Source organism: Bufo bufo, chromosome 3 (assembly GCF_905171765.1).
Source record: "Bufo bufo chromosome 3, aBufBuf1.1, whole genome shotgun sequence".
NCBI classification, from domain to species: domain Eukaryota; kingdom Metazoa; phylum Chordata; class Amphibia; order Anura; family Bufonidae; genus Bufo; species Bufo bufo.
Window position 1 is genome coordinate 96266182 of NC_053391.1, and position 21787 is coordinate 96287968.

General features: G+C 47.9%; 1 protein-coding gene across 2 annotated transcripts in view; it reads left to right on the forward strand.

Annotated features, from left to right (window-relative positions):
* Positions 1-7812, forward strand: part of ZSWIM7 (zinc finger SWIM-type containing 7) — a 181320-nt gene extending 173508 nt beyond the window's left edge. For both annotated transcript variants that reach the window (XM_040423374.1, XM_040423375.1), the window contains exon 6: positions 7371-7812. In XM_040423374.1, coding sequence (XP_040279308.1) covers positions 7371-7478 — 108 coding nt within the window. In that variant the 3' untranslated portion in view covers positions 7479-7812. The remainder of the gene's footprint in view (positions 1-7370) is intronic.
* Positions 7813-21787: the final 13975 nt, after the last annotated feature.

Genomic DNA, 21787 nt, shown 5'->3' on the forward strand with positions numbered 1-21787 from the left:
CAGCAGGGTAGTCAGACGAAGCCAGGATCAGGAACCAGCAGGGTAGTCAGACGAAGCCAGGATCAGGAACCAGAAGCAGCAGCAGTCTTAGAAGCATGTGAACACAAGAGGACCAAGCAAGGAACTGAAGCCACAGACCTCCTATATATATGAGCTAGGCATCCAGCTCCTCCCAGGGGAAGGAGGAGCCGCAGGGTGAAAGGCTACAAGAAACCCAGGACCCAAGATGGCCGCCAGCACATGTCAAACGAAGGAGAGCAGCAAGCAGGTAAGACCATGACAGTACCTCCCCCTCAAGGGCCCCTCCTCCGCGGAGCACAAAACGGTTTCTGAGGGAAGCGTGCGTGGAAGGCTCGGAGCAAGGCAGGAGCATGGACATCTGCGGAGGGAACCCAGGAACGCTCCTCTGGACCATAACCACGCCAATGGACCAAAAACTGCAACCGACCGCGGACCAGGCGTGAGTCCAGGATATTGCTCACCTCATATTCCTCACGATTGCCCACTTGGACCGGACGAGGCCGAGGAACCGAGGAAGTGAAACGATTACACACCAGTGGCTTCAACAGGGAGACATGAAACACGTTGGAGATCCGCATGCCAGGAGGAAGCGCAAGGGCATAGGCTACCGGGTTTACCCTGCGAAGCACTCGGAAGGGACCAACAAAGCGAGGCGCCAGCTTGGGAGTGGGCACTCGAAGGTTGAGGTTGCGGGTGGACAACCATACACGGTCTCCGACCTGGTAGGAAGGAGCAGGCGCTCGTCTGCGATCAGCCTGGAATCTCTGGCGCTGCGCAGAGACCTCAAGGGACTTCTGGATCTGTACCCAAGAAGCACGTAGGACGGAAAGGTGATCCTCCACAGCCGGAATATCCTGGGGAGAGAATACCTCCGGTAACACGGCAGGTTGGAACCCATAATTGGCCATGAAGGGAGACGTCCCAGAGGAAGAGTTCACCGCCGTGTTCCTGGCAAACTCAGCCCAAGGCAGGAGGTCAACCCAATTGTCTTGGTGATCGGAGACATAGCAACGAAGGAATTGCTCCAAGGCCTGATTGGATCGTTCTGCGGCCCCATTGGACTGAGGGTGGTAGGCCGAGGAGAAGGAGAGATGAATCCCCAACTGGGAGCAAAAGGCGCGCCAGAACCTGGACACAAACTGACTCCCCCGATCCGACACAATCTCCTTAGGCAAACCGTGCAACCGGAAGATCTCCCTGGCAAAAATCGTGGCCAACTCTTGTGCAGAGGGTAACTTCTTGAGAGGAACACAGTGGCACATTTTGGAAAACCGATCCACAATCATGAGAATGACCGTATGGCCTCGGGATGCAGGGAGGTCCACAATGAAATCCATCCCCAGGTGTGACCATGGGCGCTCCCCGGTGGCTATGGGTTGCAGAAGGCCCAACGGAAGGTGCCGAGGGGACTTACTCTGGGCACAAACGGAGCATGCCGCTACATATGCGGCGATGTCGGAACGTAGGGAAGGCCACCAGAACAGACGTGAAACAGCCCAGGACAGCTGATTCTTTCCAGGATGCCCCGCGGTCTTGGAGTTATGGTAGGTTCGCAACAACCGAGTGCGCAACTCCTCAGGCACAAAACATCTGCCGTTGGGTCTCCCAGAGGGAGCACCAGATTGAGCCGCCAAAATCTGCTCACCCAGGGGAGAGGTCAGGCTGGTGCGAATGGCGGCCAGGATCTGATTCGGAGGTATGACCGAAGTCGGAATCGACTCCTCCCTGGACAGCTCGGAGTACTGCCGTGATAAGGCATCCGCCCTGATGTTCTTGGAACCGGGTAGGTAGGAGACCACGTAATTAAAACGTGACAAGAACAGAGCCCATCTGGCCTGACGTGGTGTCAATCTCTTGGCCTCAGAAAGGTAGGTCAGATTCTTGTGGTCCGTCAGGATGAGAACCGGAACCACCGAACCCTCGAGCAAGTGCCTCCATTCTTTAAGGGCCTGCACGATGGCCAATAACTCCCTGTCACCAATCTGATAGTTGCACTCCGCGGAAGACAGTTTCCGGGAGTAAAACCCACAAGGAAGCAGAGGACCCTCTGGTGTTCTACGCTGAGACAGAAGGGCGCCTACTCCCGTCTCAGACGCGTCCACCTCGAGGACAAAGGGCAACCCAGGGTTGGGATGCGACAGAATCGGAGCCGACACAAAGGCGGACCTTAGGGCCTCAAAAGCTCGGATGGCCTCGAGCGGCCAGACCTGGGAATTACTGCCCTTCCTGGTCAGATCCGTGAGAGACTTGGCCAGCATGGAAAAGTCCCTGATGAACTTCCGATAATAATTGGCGAAGCCCAAAAAGCGCTGCAGGGAACGAAGACCACTGGGCTGGGGCCACTGTAAGACAGCCGAAACCTACTCAGGATCCATGGAGAACCCCTCAGCGGAAATGATGTAACCTAAGAAGGTTACCTGGGATCGGTGAAATTCGCATTTCTCAAGCTTACCGAACAGCTTGTTCTCTCGTAACCGTTGCAACACTCGTCTGACATCCAGAATGTGGGCCTCCATGGATTCAGAATATACCAAGATGTCATCCAAATAGACTACCACACACTGCTGCAACAGGTCACGGAAAACATCGTTGATGAATTCCTGAAAGACTGCGGGCGCATTGCACAACCCAAAGGGCATAACCAAGGATTCGTAATGACCGGTCCTGGTGTTAAACGCGGTCTTCCACTCATCGCCCGCCTTGATCCTTACCAGGTTATATGCCGCCCTCAGGTCGAGTTTGGTAAAGACCGTGGCCCCTTTAAGGCGATCGAACAGCTCGGAAATCAAGGGTATCGGGTAAGCGTTCTTGATCGTGATGCGATTGAGACCCCTGTAATCGATGCAAGGCCTCAACTCACCGCCCTTCTTTTTCACAAAGAAAAATCCAGCCCCTGCCGGGGACGAAGATTTGCGAATGTGTCCGCGTGAAAGCGCCTCCCTCACGTACTCCTCCATGGCCTCATTCTCCGCTACCGACAGTGGATAGACTTTGCCACGAGGAGGAACGGCACCAGATTGTAACTCTATGGCACAATCGTATGGGCGGTGCGGAGGTAGGGCAACCGCGCGCACCTTATCGAATACATCCCGGTACTCCTCGTATTCAGGAGGCAACAGAGAGTCCGAGGAAGTACACAGCAACTTGACAGACCCATGGATGCAACTAGCCCCACACTGCGGTGACCACGAGAGGATCTCGACCGATCTCCAATCGAAAGTCGGATTATGCTTCTGGAGCCAGGGGTACCCCAAGACCACCGAGTAGTGTGGAGACGAAATAACCTGGAGGCAGACCGACTCTCTGTGAACGGCACCAATGGCTATCCCCACTGGAAGGGTCTCATGAGTCACGTGTGGCGGCAGAAGGGGTCTGCCGTCTATCGCCTCAAGAGCCAGTGGGGAACCTCGAGCCTGCAGAGGAATGGAATTGGCGGCAGCGAACACACTATCAATGAACAAACCACCAGCACCAGAGTCCACCAACGCCTGGGTCGTCACCGAGCCCCCGACCCAGGAGAGGACAACAGTGATCAGTGGTTTGTCAACACGGGAAACCGGGGACGAGGAGACTCCACCCAAGATCTGCCCCCGACAGGATCTCAGGGTACGAGCGTTTCCCGGACGGTTCGGACATGCCAACCGAAAATGCCCACCGAGACCACAGTACATGCATCGGCCCTCGCGTCTCCGGAGTGCCCTCTCCCCCTCGGACAGGCGAGCAAACCCCAGCTGCATGGGTTCACCCCCAGACAAGTCATCCCCAGGAGGCGTGGGAGGAGAGGGAGGCACGGGTGGGACAGCAAACGTAGGCACCAATCTGTTAGAAGACCTCCGCAGGTTCTCCTTAAAGGAAGGTCTCTCCCTGAGTCTGGTGTCAATCAAAATCAGGAAAGAAATAAGAGACTCGAGCTCAACTGGTAGGTCCTTAGCTGCAACCTCATCCTTCAAGGCATCCGAGAGACCATGAGAGAAAGCAGCGACCAGAGCCTCATTATTCCAGCCCACCTCTGCTGCCAGGGTACGAAACTCAATGGCGTATTCAGCTACGGATCGTGAACCCTGTCTGATGGACATAAGGAGCTTCGCAGCAGAGGCAGCACGAGCCGGCACATCGAATACCTTCCGAAGAGAAGCAACAAAACCGGAAAACTCGGCAACCACCGGATTGTTGTTCTCCCATAAAGGGCTGGCCCAGGCCAAGGCCTTGTCCGAGAGCAGCGAGATCAAGAAGCCCACCTTTGATCTCTCAGTAGGAAAGGCATGTGGCAGCAACTCGAAATAAATGCCCACCTGGTTAAGGAAACCTCGGCACTGAGTTGGCTCTCCCCCAAAGCGCTGTGGAAGAGGGGCAGAACCGGTCATACCCCGAAACACCGCAGGCGCAACAACAGGTGTCGGGGTAGACTCTGGCGCAACAACCGGAGCGGCAGTAGGAGCGAGCCCAGGAGCGACAACCGACCCATCGGCAACGGGAGCGAAATGAGCCGTGCGTTCAAGCAGGGTTTGCAACGCCACAGCGAACCGACCCAACAGGTGATCCTGCTGATCAAGTCTGGCAACCAGCGTGGGTAGCGAGGATGGCCCTGTACCGTCAGAATTCATGGCTTGGTCCTAATGTCACGGAACCATGAACCAGACGTACAACAAGAGATAAGTGAAAATAGAAGACTTTATTGAAAATAAAGCTGTAAAGCAAAAGTCCAAACGGATGGTGAAACCGAGCAGAGTCTTTGCGAAGCCAGAGGTCAGGAACCAGAAGGGTAGTCAGACGAAGCCAGGATCAGGAACCAGCAGGGTAGTCAGACGAAGCCAGGATCAGGAACCAGCAGGGTAGTCAGACGAAGCCAGGATCAGGAACCAGCAGGGTAGTCAGACGAAGCCAGGATCAGGAACCAGCAGGGTAGTCAGACGAAGCCAGGATCAGGAACCAGAAGCAGCAGCAGTCTTAGAAGCATGTGAACACAAGAGGACCAAGCAAGGAACTGAAGCCACAGACCTCCTATATATATGAGCTAGGCATCCAGCTCCTCCCAGGGGAAGGAGGAGCCGCAGGGTGGAAGGCTACAAGAAACCCAGGACCCAAGATGGCCGCCAGCACATGTCAAACGAAGGAGAGCAGCAAGCAGGTAAGACCATGACATGGAGATACTTTTATAACCCTTTCCAGCTTTATGCAAGTTAACAATTCTTAATCGTAGGTCTTCTGAGAGCTCTTTTGTGCAAGGCATCATTCACATCAGGCAATGCTTCTTGTGAAAAGAAAACCCAGAACTGGTGTGTGTTTTTTATAGGGCAGGGCAGCTGTAACCAACACCTCCAATCTCATCTCATTGATTGGACTCCAATTGGCTGACACCTCACTCCAATTAGCTCTTGGAGATGTCGTTAGTCTAAGGGTTCACATACTTTTTCCACCTGCACTGTGAATTTTTACCTGGTGTGTTCAATAAAAGCATGGTAACATTTAATTCTTTGTGTGTTATTAGTTTAAGCAGACTGTGATTGTCTATTGTTGTGACTTAGATGAAGATCAGATCACATTTTATGACCAATTTGTGCAGAAATTCATATCATTCCAAAGGGTTCACATACTTTTTCTTGCAACTCTACTTACCTTAAGGCTACATTCACACGTCAGTATTTTTCTATAATCCGATTTTCTGTCCGTTTTTTGCGGATCCGTTGTTCCTGAAAATGTTTCCGTATGTCATCCGTTTTTTGCGGATCCGCAAAAAACGGAAACATGTATAAATTTCAATAAGCAAATAAAGTTGTTTGGATTTCTTTAAAAAAAAAATTAAAAAAAATTTAAATGTAATTTCCAGGAACGGATTCCGTATAAAACGGATGACATACAGAATGACATCCGTATGTCATCCGTATTTTGCGGATCCATTGACTGTATTGTACCAGGATCCGATTTTTCAGGAAAAGAATAGGACATGTTTTATATTTAAACGGACATGCGGAACGGAACAACGGAAACGGACAGCACACATTGTGCTGTCCGTTTTTTTCCAGGATCCATTGAAAATGAATGGGTCCAGATCTGGTCCAGATCTGTTCCAGAACAAACGGAACAGATCAGGAAAGAAAAAACGGACGTGTGAATGGACCCTAAAAGTGTTTTCCAAGACTTTAGAATTGATGACCTATCCTCTGGATAGGTCCTCAGTATCTATCAGTAGGGTTCCGACACCCGGGACTCCCACCAATCAGCAGTTTGAGAAGGCATCAGCACTCCTGTGAGTGCCGTGTCCTTCTCTGTGCTCACCAAGTACAGCGCCGTACATAGTATAGCAGTTCCACTTGGTATCACAACTCATCCCCATTCACTTCTGAATGGGGCTGAGTTGTGCCTAGGACATGTGACCGATGAATGTTTTGTCACTGGCCTAGGAAAAGCTGAGGGAAGCCTGCGGTGCTACTGCGAGAGCCACTGCCTTCTCAAACAGCTGATTGGCAGGGGTCTGGGGTGACAGTCCCCCACCGAGGATAAGTCATCCCCCTATCCTGAGGATAGGTCATCAGTTCTAAATCTCATAAAAATCCTGTAACTCCTCAGTTATCAGTGTGTGAGACTCAATGAATGTCATAACTCTTACTCATTCACAGGGTTTTTAGGACACTTCTATTCCTGTGTAGAACTGAGATTAGAAACAGCTCCTTCTGTCCGTGCTGTGGTTTGGATTGTGCTCCTCTACTACATATCCTTTAGGAGTACACAAAACTGAAAATGTATTGGAAAGGGGTTTTGGACGTTATTTGGGAAGCATTCTGTATATTTCATTTGATCTTATAGCAAAGAACATTGTTCCAGGCTTGTAAACTGATAGCTTGTTACAGGATTCAGCCTAATCCACCCACTAAACATGAATTCATCAACTCAGGTTAGAGAAAGGAGTCTATTTGAAGAGGAAATGCCTCTCTAAATACGAAGCCCTCTGTGATAGACGGCTAGCGGCTCCAGGTCTATAATCTCGAACTCTGCCAAATCTGACTTCCTAATGGTCATAGCCTTTAACTCTGATACTGAAGAACTGCCTTGAATCAAACGCACGTGATCACCTCTGTCCTCCCAGTCCATGGGGAATATTCCTTGAACCGGATGTTCCTGTGGTGCCTCACTTATAAAGCATTTTTTAGAATGTGGCATACGGTTTGCAGTATGTTTTTGGGAAATTGGGGGGGTTCAATATAAGTTCTATGTTTTGAAAGTTGTCAATACTTTGCTTGTATTGTCTCTTTATACATTTTTCAAGAAAAATTATCTAGTAAAAAAAAAAATGCATGATACAATATGGTATTTGCATCTTGATTAAACCAGGCTCTTATTGTTATTTTCAGTGCAAACATATTCTTGCGGTCTACCTAAGTCAAGCCATAGGGTGCTGCCAAGATCTGTCTGTGTCTGATAAGCAGATGAGCGAAATTCTGCTGGCCAAAGAAGACTAATTCCACAGGATGAACTACAGGGAAGAGTGGAGCTGCTGTGGGATTTGGAAACCCAGGACTGTTAACCAAAAAAATATTTTATGTAAGATTCCTTGCTGGAAGACATGTCTCCAAAAAATGTTAACTCCTTCTAGCCTTCAATCATGTGAGATGTTTTTTCAAGGTTTGTGTTCTCTTTTTATACAAAAGTTGTGAAACGAGAGCCAATTCCATATATTTTTAAGGAATAGAGTTAAGAGTTTTCCAACATTTTAATACTGATGATCTATCCTCCGGATAGGTCATCGGTATCTGATCGGTGGGGGTCTGACACCCGGGACCCCCACCAATCAGGCCTTTAAGAAGGCACCGGCGCTCCTGTGAACGCTGTGGCCTTCTTGCAGCTTACCAAGCACAGCGCCATACATAGTACAGTGGCTGTGCCTGGTATCGTGCTCACCCCATTCACTTTTATGGGGCTGAGCTGCGCCTAGGCCACATGACCGATGAATGTGTCGTCACTCGGCCTAGGGAAAGCAGCGAGAAGGCTGGGGCGCTATTGTGAGTGCGGTTGCCTTCTCGAATAGCTGATTAGAGGGGGTCCCGGGTGTCAGACCTCCACCTATTAGATACTGATGATCTATCCAGAGGATAGGTCATCAGTATTAAAATCTCAGAAAACCCCTTTAAGCTTATTCTTTTTTTCCTATTTATCTATTTTGTCTATTTATACAGCGAATATGACAGAATTGTATCCACTTAGAGTTTTTATGTAAATTGCACAAGAGTTTCTGTCAAACACATTTGATGGAACTATAATGAGTTTTCCCAAAACTATTTTCAGCAAAGTTTGATTTAAGGTTATTATAGGGGTTAGCCCACAAATGTCAAACTTATCTGGAGCACTTTATTCCCTTTCTGTGGGTGGGCAGCAGCTTGCTACATGAGACAGTCAGGCACTTGCATCTTCCAGAATATTCTACAATTAACCCCATCCTTCCTGCATTGAAAATAGTCCCTTACATATAGCCCCAGACATACAGTACAGACCAAAAGTTTGGACACACCTTCTCATTCAAAGAGTTTTCTTTATTTTCATGACTATGAAAATTGTAGATTCACACTGAAGGCATCAAAACTATGAATTAACACATGTGGAATTATATACATAACAAACAAGTGTGAAACAACTGAAAATATGTCATATTCTAGGTTCTTCAAAGTAGCCACCTTTTGCTTTGATTACTGCTTTGCACACTCTTGGCATTCTCTTGATGAGCTTCAAGAGGTAGTCCCCTGAAATGGTTTTCACTTCACAGGTGTGCCCTGTCAGGTTTAATAAGTGGGATTTCTTGCCTTATAAATGGGGTTGGGACCATCAGTTGCGTTGAGGAGAAGTCAGGTGGATACACAGCTGATAGTCCTACTGAATAAACTGTTAGAATTTGTATTATGGCAAGAAAAAAGCAGCTAAGTAAAGAAAAACGAGTGGCCATCATTACTTTAAGAAATTAAGGTCAGTCAGTCAGCCGAAAAATTGGGAAAACTTTGAAAGTAAGGGCTATTTGACCATGAAGGAGAGTGATGGGGTGCTGCGCCAGATGACCTGGCCTCCACAGTCACCGGACCTGAACCCAATCGAGATGGTTTGGGGTGAGCTGGACCGCAGAGTGAAGGCAAAAGGGCCAACAAGTGCTAAGCATCTCTGGGAACTCCTTCAAGACTGTTGGAAGACCATTTCAGGAGACTACCTCTTGAAGCTCATCAAGAGAATGCCAAGAGTGTGCAAAGCAGTAATCAAAGCAAAAGGTGGCTACTTTGAAGAACCTAGAATATGACATATTTTCAGTTGTTTCACACTTGTTTGTTATGTATATAATTCCACATGTGTTAATTCATAGTTTTGATGCCTTCATAGTCATGAAAATAAAGAAAACTCTTTGAATGAGAAGGTGTGTCCAAACTTTTGGTCTGTACTGTACATATGGTATATAATGTCCTCACAATGTCCTTCTCCACTGTCTAGAGAGATATACACCTATGTATTTCTATGAATGTAGAAGTAAGGATGAACGCATGAAAGAGATCACTTTGCAGGGACTGAGAGGAGGGGAAGGGAGTAGGTAAGCTACTGAGAATGTTTGCCCACCTTTAAATGCAGGAGAAGGTGGACCAGAAAGATAAACAGCAGGGGGCGCTACCAGAGAGAAAAAATGTAATGCATGAAAAAAAAAAAAAAAAATTCTTTTTATGGCATGTATCTTGCAGTAATATTTTATTTCCAATGCTCTATTTATTGCATAGTAATAATTTTCGTGGAATAAACTCTTTAATAAAGCAATAAACCTGCATCGGCCCCCGTGAATGACTCATTTACCATTACTTGGGCAAGTTTTCTAGTTTTAGATTTCAGATTCAGGCACTCAGACCTAACCTTATGTGCCAAAATTATTAAGAAGCCTGCACCTTCAATATTTTTGGTGCATCTCATGCCACCACTAAGTAGATCAAGACTAGAAATCCCCCCCAAGGTCTCTTTAAACATACCAGGAAGGGTATAACAAGAAGATGACAAGAACAGCATGGTCTGGCTGTCCAGGAGCAGCACATCACTACTGAGGCCAGTTATTGGCTGCAGCAGAGCATTTCACCTTACCATACATGGACATGTGGGAACCAGCACAAAGGACGGGAGCAGCGGGGAGCAGGTAAGTATGACTCTTCTATTTACGGAGGCACACTGCAGGCATTATTCTTGGAGAACAGTGATGGCCAGTTCGCCAGCGAACACATGCGAGCTGCCATCTTAACTCACAAGTCCGGCGATGCAGAGGTAAGTCCTTACCTGTGCCTGTGCGCGAGCCGGTCTGAAACAAATGCGGTCACCAGGAGCAGGCAGTTCCGAGAACAGCCACCGGGGGCCTTCATTGGGCTGTTTTCCGGAACTGCCTGCTCCCGCTGACCGCATTTGTTTCAGACCGGCTCGCGGCGCAGGCACAGGTAAGCGCTTACCTGTGCTTCGCCGGACTTGTGAGTTAAGATGGCAGCCCGCATGTGTTCGTTCGCTGGCCATCACGGCTGGAGAACCCCTTTAATTGTTGTATCTGGAATGCATGACTAGTTGGAATGGAATTCTGGGCATACTTGAAACTATTACAACCCCTGTTTCATGTTATTCCTTTTGTCACTGGCTACCAGGGCATGCTGGAAGTTGTAGTTCTCCAACAGCTGGAGTTTCATTGGTTGTGGACTGTTGTACCAAGCAAAACAATTTTAAATTCTTCTACATCTCTCTTTAACTCACAGTCAATGTAGCTGAAAACCCCTGCCTCACATTATGTAACATATCCCACTGTATATTATAGAGACTGTATACAGGGCTGCACATGAAATGCTCTGACTAGACTCAAATTACTTGTAAGATCATGTCTGCAGCTCATTACAATAGTATCATTCAGTATTGCTTGTTTAAAGAGGACCTTTCACCGATTCTTACCCTATGAACTAAGTATACAGACATGTGGAGCGGCGCCCGGGGATCTCACTGCACTTACTATTATCCCCGGGCGCCGCTCCGTTCTCCTGCTATGTCCTCCGGTATCTCCGTTCCCTAAGTTATGGTAGGCGGAGTCTGCCCTAGCGCTGGCCAATCGCATTGCAGAGCTCACAGCCTGGGAGAAAATAACCTCCCAGGCTGTGAGCTCTGCGCTGCGATTGGCCAGCGCTAGGGCAGACTCCGCCTACCATAATTCAGGGACTGGTATCTCCGCCTACTATAACTTAGTGAGCGGAGATACCGGAGGGCATAGCAGGAGAACGGAGCGGCGCCCGGGGATAATAGTAAGTGCAGTGAGATCCCCGGGCGCCGCTGTACATATCTGTATAGTTAGTTCATAGGGTAAGAATCGGTGAAAGGTCCTCTTTAATTAAGGTGGAGCATTATTTTTTTATCAAATATCTCTTGGCACAAATCTCCAGGAATTTGACCAATGCAGCAATATTCCCTGTGTCCCCTAGGAATACCGGTTCATAATCAGTTCATTATGTCTCCTCCTTTTTAGAGCAATAGTAGCTGTATTACACTGAATACAGATTGCTCCCTCTAGTGGTGAAAGCAGCCGTTGTAAATTTTAATGTAGAGGTGAGAACAAAGCATTGGCACTCCGTATGTCCAATAGAATCTGTAGAATAGATATGTATGTAGTATATTCCTGAAGAGTCCTGCCACCTGTTCATAACTGGAGTTGTTGGTTTTTTTTTGAAGCATGAGCTGCCAACATCACCAATAGTATCATTACAAACCTATCATCTGTACAGTTGCAAAGGTGGAAAGCATCCAGCACTCGGGAATAAAAAACTTTGTTTAGGACACATAAAAAAAAATTAAAATCCGAGTCGCCTTTTTCATGTCTCCTTAATAAAGTTTTTGGATTTTTTTTCCGAGTGCTGGACGCTTTCCACTTTTATCAGGGAGCTGACCCTGTTTGTCTGTGCGTGCACTGAGAGAAGTTTTTCTCACTCCAAGAAGGACTAGTAAGGGTCCATTCACACGTCCGTATGTGTTTTGCGGATCCGCAAAACACGGACACCGGCAATGTGCGTTCCGCATTTTGCGGACCACACATCGCCGGCACTCTCATAGAAAATGCCTTTTCTTGTCCACAATTGCGGACAAGAATAGGACATGTTCTATTTTTCTGCGGATCCGCAAATGCGGACAGCACATTCCGGCCCCGTTGGAAATGAATGGGTCCACACCTATTCCACAGAATTGCGGAACGGATGCGGACCCATTTTGCGGACGTGTGAATGGACCCTCAAGCTGATCTACACATTTTATTTTGCTTATCTTATTATTAACATCTGTACAGAAGGAGTGAGGGTCAAAAACCCAAGCTCAAGGAACTTCAGTCTGATCCTGGAAGGAATATACATACGTTAAAGCAACACTAAGCTTAAAGGGGTGTCTCACTTCTGGATTCATTTTCCCATCACATTATACACTGCTCATTTCCAGGGGTTACAACCACCCTGTAATCCAGCAGCAGTGGCCGTGCTTGCACACTATAGGAAAAAGCACCAGCCTATCTGTCCTGGCCATCAGAGAGGCTTGCACCTTTTTAATAGTGTGCAAGCACAACCACTGCTGCTGAATTGCAGAGTGGTCATAACCCTTGGATACAAGCCGTGTATAATGTGATGGAAAAATGAATCCAACCAGCAAAGGAGGCAGTATGGACAGGGGTGCACCTAGCCTTTCTGCTGCCTGAGGCGAAAAACTGAAACGGCGCCCCCTCCCCCCAATGCCAATTTCTTAACCTTAAACCTTTCCCACAATGAAAGCACTCACTGCCCATGGCCCTTCCGCTGCCCCCCCCCCCCCCCTCTTGCCCCAACCTGGTGCTACCTGAGGCAATCGCTTCATTGGTGGTGCACCCCTGAGTATGGACAATCACAATACATTAGTAAGTGCATTGTATTCACTTTCTCTACATGATAAATGCCATTTGTTGAATGGAGACAAACCCTTTAAATGATAAAAGTAAACAGGAAATATTTTTGTCCCCACTGTTTGTCTGCAAAATATTTTTTTTGCATGTTCTTGAAAGTTTTGTAGAAATCAGAAAGAGAACAGTGGTTCATTTCCTGCTGAACTCTTCCATTTGCAGCTGGTAAACCACTGAGGAATGGGGCTTAGATAAGGGGCGGAGCTAAACTATCTCTGTCCTACTGCAGACAGGGCAGGGGGGGTCAGGAGGGAGAGGCTCCCGCTGCTGCCATTTGCCTTATAGCCAGCAGACACAGGACAGAAAGGAGGGGGTGTCGTTGATATATTGGCACAGATTTCTTAATAGATTTCTCATCTTTTAAGGAGTTCTGTACCTTTTGATTATTGATGATCTATCCTTTGAATAGATCATCAGCATCTGATCAGCAGAAGTCCAACACCCAGGACCCCTGTGATCAGCAGTTTGAGAAGGCAGTGGCACTTGCAGTAGCACCACAGCCTTCTCACTGTTTCCCGCAGGCCAGTGATGTCATGCCCGTTAGCACTGGCCTGGGCGTGGCTCAGCCCCCCCCCCCCCCTTCCCCGTTCACTTCAATGGGCCTGAACCGCACCCAGGCCAGTGATGATAGTCGTGACGTCACTGAGCTTCTGGGAAACAGCGAGAAGGCCTCAGCGCTACTGCAATTGCCACTGCCTTCTCAAACAGCTGATCGGCGGGAGGGTCCCAGGTGTCGGATCCCACCAATCAGATGCTGATTATCCAAAGCATAGATCATCAGTAATCAAAAGGTACAGAACCCCTTGAAATTGCAATATAAGAGACAAAATGGGATCAAAGGGAAGGAGCAGACTGATGAATTGAATAGATTTTTTCCCTTCACCCAAGACCAGGGGCATTGCTAGGTTAAAACATCGGGGCCTGGGCCCCTGGTGTTTTGTCCCAGGCCCCGAATTTACTGCCTTCCTGTTAGATACAACTGTATTGCTATCCTCAGGATGGCAATACAATTGAATCCAATGCCCTGCAAGAGCTGAAGGACCTGTGATGACTGTATGTTAGGGCTGAAGGAAGGGAAGTTATTTACATGGGACAGTGGTGTGGAGTGATGTTATTTACATGGGACTGAAAGTTGAGGGAGTGATGTTATTTACATGGGAATGCATGTTGGAGGTGGCTGGGGCAGGGTGATGTTATTTACATGGCACTATATGTTGAAGGCGGCTGTGGGAGGGAGTGATATTATTTACATGGAACTGAATGTTGAGGGGTAATGTGATTTACATGGGACTGCATGTTGGAGGTGGCTGAGGAGGGTGATTTTATTTACATGGGACTGTATGTTGAAAGTGACTGGGGGAGGAAGTGATGTTATTTACATGGGACTGAATACTGAGGGGGTAATGTTATTTACATGGGACTGTATTTTGAAGGCGGCTGGGGAGGGGGTTATGTTCTTTTCATGAGACTGTATGTTGAAAACGGTTGGGGAGGGGGTAATGTTATTTACGTGGGACTGTATATTTAGGGGGGCAGGAGAGATGGTGTGATGTTATTTATATGGCACTCTATGGTGGAGAAGGGAAATAATGTTATTTACATAGGACTGTATGGTGGAGGGGCTGAGGAATTCTAATTTTTGAGGACAGTAAACAGAGGAATATAACTACAGGGGGCATTATAAATACTGGGGCACTTCAGGGTGAGCATTATAACAGTAGGGGGCATTATAAATACTGGGGGCACTGTGGGGGCATTTTAAATCCAGGAGGCATTAGGCGTTCTCATTACTACTGGGGGCTCTATAGGAGGGACTTATAGATCCACATTATTTCTACTAAGAGCACTGTGGGGGTCTTATTACTACTGAGGGGTCAGTGGATAGCTTTATTACAACTGGGGGAACAATAGGGGGGCCTTATTTCTACTAGGGGCTTTGTAAGGGCATTATTAATACTGGAGGGCTCTTCAACTAATGGGGGCACTCTTGGGGAGCATTATAACAGTTGGGGGCACTGTAGGGGCAGTATTACTAATGAGGGCATTCTAGAAGGGAATTACTATTGGTTGGACTATGAGGAGCACAATTACTATGGGGGGAACTAATTTTTCTTCAGGATAGTATTTGGGGGTACAGAAAAGAGAGGAAGCTAAGATGTCTGTGTGTCACACTCTTTAGAGACGAGGCTCGGCTGAGAGAAGTTGTCCGGGCGGAATGGAGAAGATGATGACAGAGAAGATCTACATCAGAAGAGATATCACCTGGGAGGAACTGGATATGAGAGGTACGTGCTGCTGTATAGCTATAGCGGGCTTAGAGGTTGGTTTGTCGGCTTAGAGAATTGGGCCATATGCATTGGGGCTTGGGCCCCGGATCTTTTGAGACCCTAGCAATGCCCCTGCCCATGACAGCACCAAAGAGAGAGATGGCTCTGCCCCCACAATTGGACAGGAAGCCTCAGAGCAATCAAAAACGGAACACCCACTTCCTCCCTCAGTGTGGCATGCAGCCTCCAGGGTTGTGAAACAAGGAACACCTTATGATGGATTGAACTTAGGTTATACAGCGAATATTTGTGTTATGTGGTTGGTATGAATCTGGTTGACTGCCTCCTGGCTTCGGGGCCTGGTTAACTGCCTCCTGGCTTCGGGGCCTGGCTGGCTGCCTCATGGCTTCGGGGCCCGGCTGTCTGCCTCTTGGCTTTGGGGCCTGGCTGTCTGCCTCTTGGCTTTGGGGCCTGGCTGTCTGCCTCTTGGCTTCAGGCCTGGCTGTCTGCCTCTTGGCTTCGGGGCCTGGCTGGTTGGCTGACTCTTGGCTTCGGGGCGTGGCTGGTTGGCTGACTCTTGGCTTCAGGGCCTGGCTGGTTGGCTGACTCTTGGTTTCGGGGCGTGGCTGGTTGGCTGACTCTTGGCTTCGGGGCCTGGCTGGTTGGCTGACTCTTGGCTTCGGGGCTTGGCTGGCTGCCTGCCTCTTGGCTTCGGGGCCTGGCTGGCTGCCTGCCTCTTGGCTTCGGGGCCTGGCTGGCTGCCTGCCTCTTGGCTTCGGGGCCTGGCTGCCTGCCTCTTGGCTTCGGGGCCTGGCTGGCTGCCTGCCTCTTGGCTTCGGGGCCTGGCTGCCTGCCTCTTGGCTTCGGGGCCTGGCTGGCTGCCTCTTGCCTTCGGGGCCTGGATGACTGACTTCAGGCCTTCCTGGCTGTATGCCTTTGATTTTATGTTGGTTTGGCTGAATTCTGATGCCTGTCTGGCTGAACGCCTTTGCATCTATGCCTGCTTGGTTAAATGTCTTGCATCTATACCTCAGTCGGCTGAACGCCTGTAGCATCTATGCCCTGTCAGCTGAACGCCTGTAGCGTCTATGCCTGGTCGGCTAAACGCCTGTAGCGTCTATGCCTGTCTGGCTGGCTGCCTTTGAGTCTGTGCCTGGCTGGCTGCCTTTGAGTCTGTGCCTGGCTGGCTGGCTGCCTTTTAGTATATGTCTGGATTGCCTCATGTACCTATGGAGCTGATTGCTTCTGTATTTATGCTTGCTGGGATAACTACTCCTGCAGCCTTGCATAGTAGCTGTCTGCTTCTGCTGTTGGGCTTATCTAGTACAGTTGTGTTTGATCGGCTGGCGGCTTCTGCGGCTGTGTCTGCATGGCTGACGGCTTCTGCGGCCGTGTCTGCCTGGCCCGCGGCTTCTGCGGCCATGTCTGCATGGCCGACGGCTTCTGCGGCCGTGTCTGCATGGCTATACTTGACTCTGAGTGGGTGTCTATGTGACCAGCTGTGACTGAGGTGTTGCCATGTCTCGGTGGCGGTCTACCTTGGTGGCCATGCATGCAGGGTGAACTAATTCGGTGGCTTTGTCTGATTGTCAATTTGTAGTTTAATGGTCTAAAATAAGCATAGCACTCCAACAAAGCCCTATAATGCTCCTGGTGGGGAGTAAGAAGATGGGTTGGACCATATTGCTTGGATGGCCTACAGGATGTATGGCATACCAGCAAAGCCCTATAAGCCTCCTAGTTGCGAATAAGGATATGGGCTGGACCATATTGTTTGGATGGCCTACAGGACATATGGTGTACCAACAAAGCCCTGTATGGCTCCTGGTTGGGAGTAAGAAGATGGGCTGGAACATTTAGTCTGGATGGCCTACAAGATGGTATGGCGCACCAGCAAAACCATATAAATACAGTACTTGCCGCCGATCTAGAACTTTCCAGGGAGGCCCTGGAGGGTCGGTTATCTGCTGGGGTCCTTCGTGTGGTAGTTCGGGCGGTGGAGACCCTAGGAGGTCTGAAGGGTCCAAGGGGCTCTTTGGACCTCTTGTGGCAGATCCGTTAGCTCCTCAAGGAGATGGATGCCACGGTAGGGTTCCATCATGGATGCCAGATTGCGAGGAAATTGGAGATTTTGACTTCTGAAGCTCTTCTGGTAACTGTAAAAAAGGGCCTCCAGTGGATCTTGGATCAAAGCATCTGTCTCACAATATATTCTGCACCAAAGGAATCAGTGTTCAGCAATCATCTTCAGTTTGATCATTCTGTGTCAAGATAAGTACTTCTTTCGCCGGGCCGCCGCTCCGTCCCCATTGACTATAATGGGGACGGGGCGGAGCTCCGGCGCAGCACGGCAGTTCGCGGTGAGGGGCCGCCGGACTAAAAAGTCGGACATGCAGTACTTTTAGTCCGGCGGCCTTTCGCTGTGCACTGCCGTGCTGCACCGGAGCTCCGTCCCCGTCCCCATTATAGTCAATGGGGACGGAGCGGCGGTCCGGCGGCACGGCAAAATAGCGGCAGGAAGGATCCGACAGGGTGAACAGCCTGTCGGATTCGTCCTGCCGCTAGTGTGAAAGTAGCCTTAGATCTGTTATGATTATTTTGATAAACACTTGAGAAACCCAAATGAGATTTCTTTTATAAGATTATGCTGGGTTTTAAGTATAATGTCTAGTATAAAAATTTCCTAGGTTTTGGGATGTTTATTGATCCGACTTTTTTTAGTTTGGACCTCTTGTTAGCATTTGGGTTCCCTATGCTTCCATCTGGGTATTCTTAGCTTAGATTACTTTTCAAGCACAGTCCTGCCCGAGGGGTGTTTTTATATTTCTGCTATTCGGTCTCTCTATGGTGCTGTCATGGGTGAAGGGAAAAATGATAATTACACTTACCGGTAATTGGATTTTCCAGAACTCATGACAGCACCCCTCTAATTCCCTCCCTGGTGCTTATGGTTAATAAAAATTGTTTCTGTCTTTTAAGTAAAAAAAAAGAAGAAAGGGAGAATGAAGTAATAGGAATTCTATTTGTACAGCTCCTACTGATCTACTCTGGAATCAACACTGAGGGAGGAAGTGGGTGTTCCCTTTTTGATTGCTCTGAGGCTTCCTGTCCAATTGTGGGGGAGGATCCATCTCTTTCTATGGTGCTATCATGGGTTCTGGAAAATCCAATTACCGGTAAGAGTAATTATCATTTTTGTGTAATTCTAGGTTGTGTTCCTTCAAAGGTCTTCACAGTGTATTGTCGGCCAAACTCAATAGGAACGGCAAGTTTAACGACAATCTATTGTGTATGAGGACTTATCATAGGTATTCATTCTGTGGGATATTCTCAAATCCAGACCAACAGGTGGGCCCGGAGGACTGAAGTTAACGCTGTTCCAGGAGATAAACTTCCACCAGAGGTGTCTGGCAGCGGCGTTCTTGTCTCCCTCGTTTGACAACACACACACTTGGCCAAACCGAACATGGATGTGTATGGGCGAGTCAGGAGAAATTGTGTGTATGTGTGTGGCCACCTTAAAGGGGTTCCCTCACTTCAGCAAATGGCATTTATCATGTAGACAAAGTTAATACAAGGCACTTACTGATGTATTGTGATTGTCCATATTGCCTCCTTTGCTGCCTTGATTCATTTTTCCATCACATGATACACTGCTCGTTTCCATGGTTACGACCACCCTGCACTCCATCAGTGATGGCCGTGCTTGCACACTATGGGAAAAGGCGGTGGCACAACTCACGCTTTTTCCTATAATGTGCAAGCACAACCACTGCTGCTGGATTGCAGGGTGGTCGTAACCATGGAAATAAGCAGTGTATCATGTAATGGAAAAATGAATCAAGCCAGCAATGGAGGCAATATGGACAATCACAATACATTAGTAAGTGCCTTGTATTAACCTTCTCTACATGATAAATGACATTTGCTGAAGTGAGACAATGTCTTTGACAGGGCAATAGTTACGGTAGCTCCTTACCCCACATGTGATTTTCTTGCTGCTGTTTTTCAATATCGAAGTAAATGGAGAAAAGGCAAAGCTAAGTATACCCCTTGTGAAAACGAGGGGGTAGATTTATCAAAACTGGTGTAAAGGAAAACTGGCTTAGTTGCCCATAGCAACCAATCAGAGTTCAGCTTACGTTTTTCAGAGCTCCTTTGGAAAATAAAAGGTGGAATCTGATTGGTCGTTATGGGCAACTAAGCCAGTTTTGCTTTACACCAGTTTTGATAAATCTACCCCAATGTCATTTATGGTTTGTCACAGAGACACTTTCATGTTCTGCGCGTCACCTTTGTGCTATATACACATCATATCACAGTAAACAGGTAATTTTCTGAGAAATCACTTACTAATGACCATGTTAGTGCTTTTTATTTATACATGAAAAAAGGCTAAAAGCAAAGTGCTGAACTATGGAGAACATTGTAACATATCGTTCAGCCTAAACCAAATAATTCAAGGCAAGGCGGCTTTTTGTTAAATTAAAAAAAATAATAAAGTCTCATTGATCTGAGGCGTCATGAATCATCCGAAAAATATCACCGCATCTTGTACGTGGAAAACCTTGACAACAACGATGACATCACGCGATGAGAAATGGAGCTGTGCACCAAAAATGCAGTCACATTGATATTCCAGGTGGTCCTTTGACCCCATCCATTCAACAGGGCCCGCAGGTTACGGAGGAGGCCAGCAAGAAGATGCGTCAGTCCATACTGTATGTTCCACTGAAAAATCACATTACAAGGGCCGTTCTCTATGTGAATAAACGTCTTTGCTGAAACAATTATCAGTATATTGTTTTTTTTTTATATCTTTTTAGATTTTATGTAAAATAAAGCTATACTTAAAAACAGCAAAAAAAATCTGCATTTTCATGAATTTCCTGGGAATGTAGATAACTAAAAATAACATGTTCTCTATAAATATTGTAAAATTCTGCATTTTCCCAATAAAGTGCAAAACAGTACATTATAAAAAAAAAAATCACAGTATTCAAATAAATGTACTTTATCAAAACGGTAACATGACATCACGTGAACTGGTGTTTATAGGGATAGACTGCACCGAAGGGGGTACTGTACTTTCCAGCCTGAGATGTGCTGGATTTAGGATGTTCTAGAGAGGGCGTGGTCCCTTCTAGGACAATGCTATAAGAATAAGGCTTCGTATTTATTTGCTCCTGTCCGTAGAATTATTTGTAGTTTGCACTGATGATGTGGTATAAAGTATATTATGTGAGGAGCCGTAATATTCATTGCATCCTCAAGCAGCAGCATTTGACGTTTTTGTATGACCAGAAATTTGCAAGAAATGTGTCATAGATACTTCTGCCAAATTTATTCATCTCTTCAGTCATCTGTTAGTTATGTCTAGGGCATCAACACATGACTATAACATGACACACATGCAGTAAGGCTGGGTTCACACCTAAGCGTTTTACAGCGCGTTCCTACGCGCTGTAAAACGCTCAACAGGCAAAAAACAATGATCCCCTATGGGCATGGTCCTCACCTGAGCGTTTTACAGCGCGTACGAACGCGCTGTAAAACACCTTACGCCCCAAGAAGTACAGGAGCTTCTTTGGGGAGTATGGTCGCGCGTTCCCGCACATAGACTTCCAGGAACGCGCGACAATGGGCGTTTGCTTGTTTCCCTCCCGCGTATGTAAACGCCCGATAAAATCGCGCATACAGAGTACGCTCAGGTTCCTTCCATCACTGCAGCAGAAAACTGACAATGGACTACTTATATGTGTTAGACCTCTTGTACACGACTGTGTGCCCCGTGGCCGTATTGCGGCATACGGCAGGTCCGCAATGCACGGGGCACCGGCCATGTGCATTCCGCATCACGGATGCGGACCCATTCACTTAAATGGGTCCGCAAATCCGGAGATGTAGAACGGAAGCACGGAACGGAACACTACGGAGTGCTTTCGTGGAGTTCCGTGATTCCGTTCCGCAAAAAGTTATAAATTGTCCTATCTTTTTGCGGGACGGACGGTCGCGATCCGCATGCAGCATCCCCACGGTCGGTGCCCGTGCATTGCGGACCACATTTTGTGTGCAAGAGGCCTTAGAGGTTTTTGTCTGTGCTGACTGCTATGGAAGGACAAGATTTTGTACTTACTTTTCACTGGGGCATATTTGATAATGTGATTTTGCCTAGACCTTGTCATAAAATGTGACAATTGTGGTGCATTAGCTGCTCATGAAGCAAATGTGCTGAAAAGAGTAATCTAGTCAATAAGGAAGGGAGTGACTTAGCGGAAATTATCATGGCTTAAAGAGCATCTGTCACCATGTAGCTCTGAATGACAGGGCCAGGTGGTGGCAATGTCATCCCGTCTGGCCCTGGGTTCTAGCCCGTGTGCCAGCAGTACAGCACTGCTGCTTGCTTGGGCTGGCAAAGCATCAGGGTTGTTCTGCACGTACGCCTATTCATGAAGCGTTGGCACATAGGCGAGAACGCAGGGCCAAGCAAGATTACATTGCCACTGTCTGGCCCTGTCACTCAGCTGGGGTGCGGAGCTAAAACAATAGGAAAGGG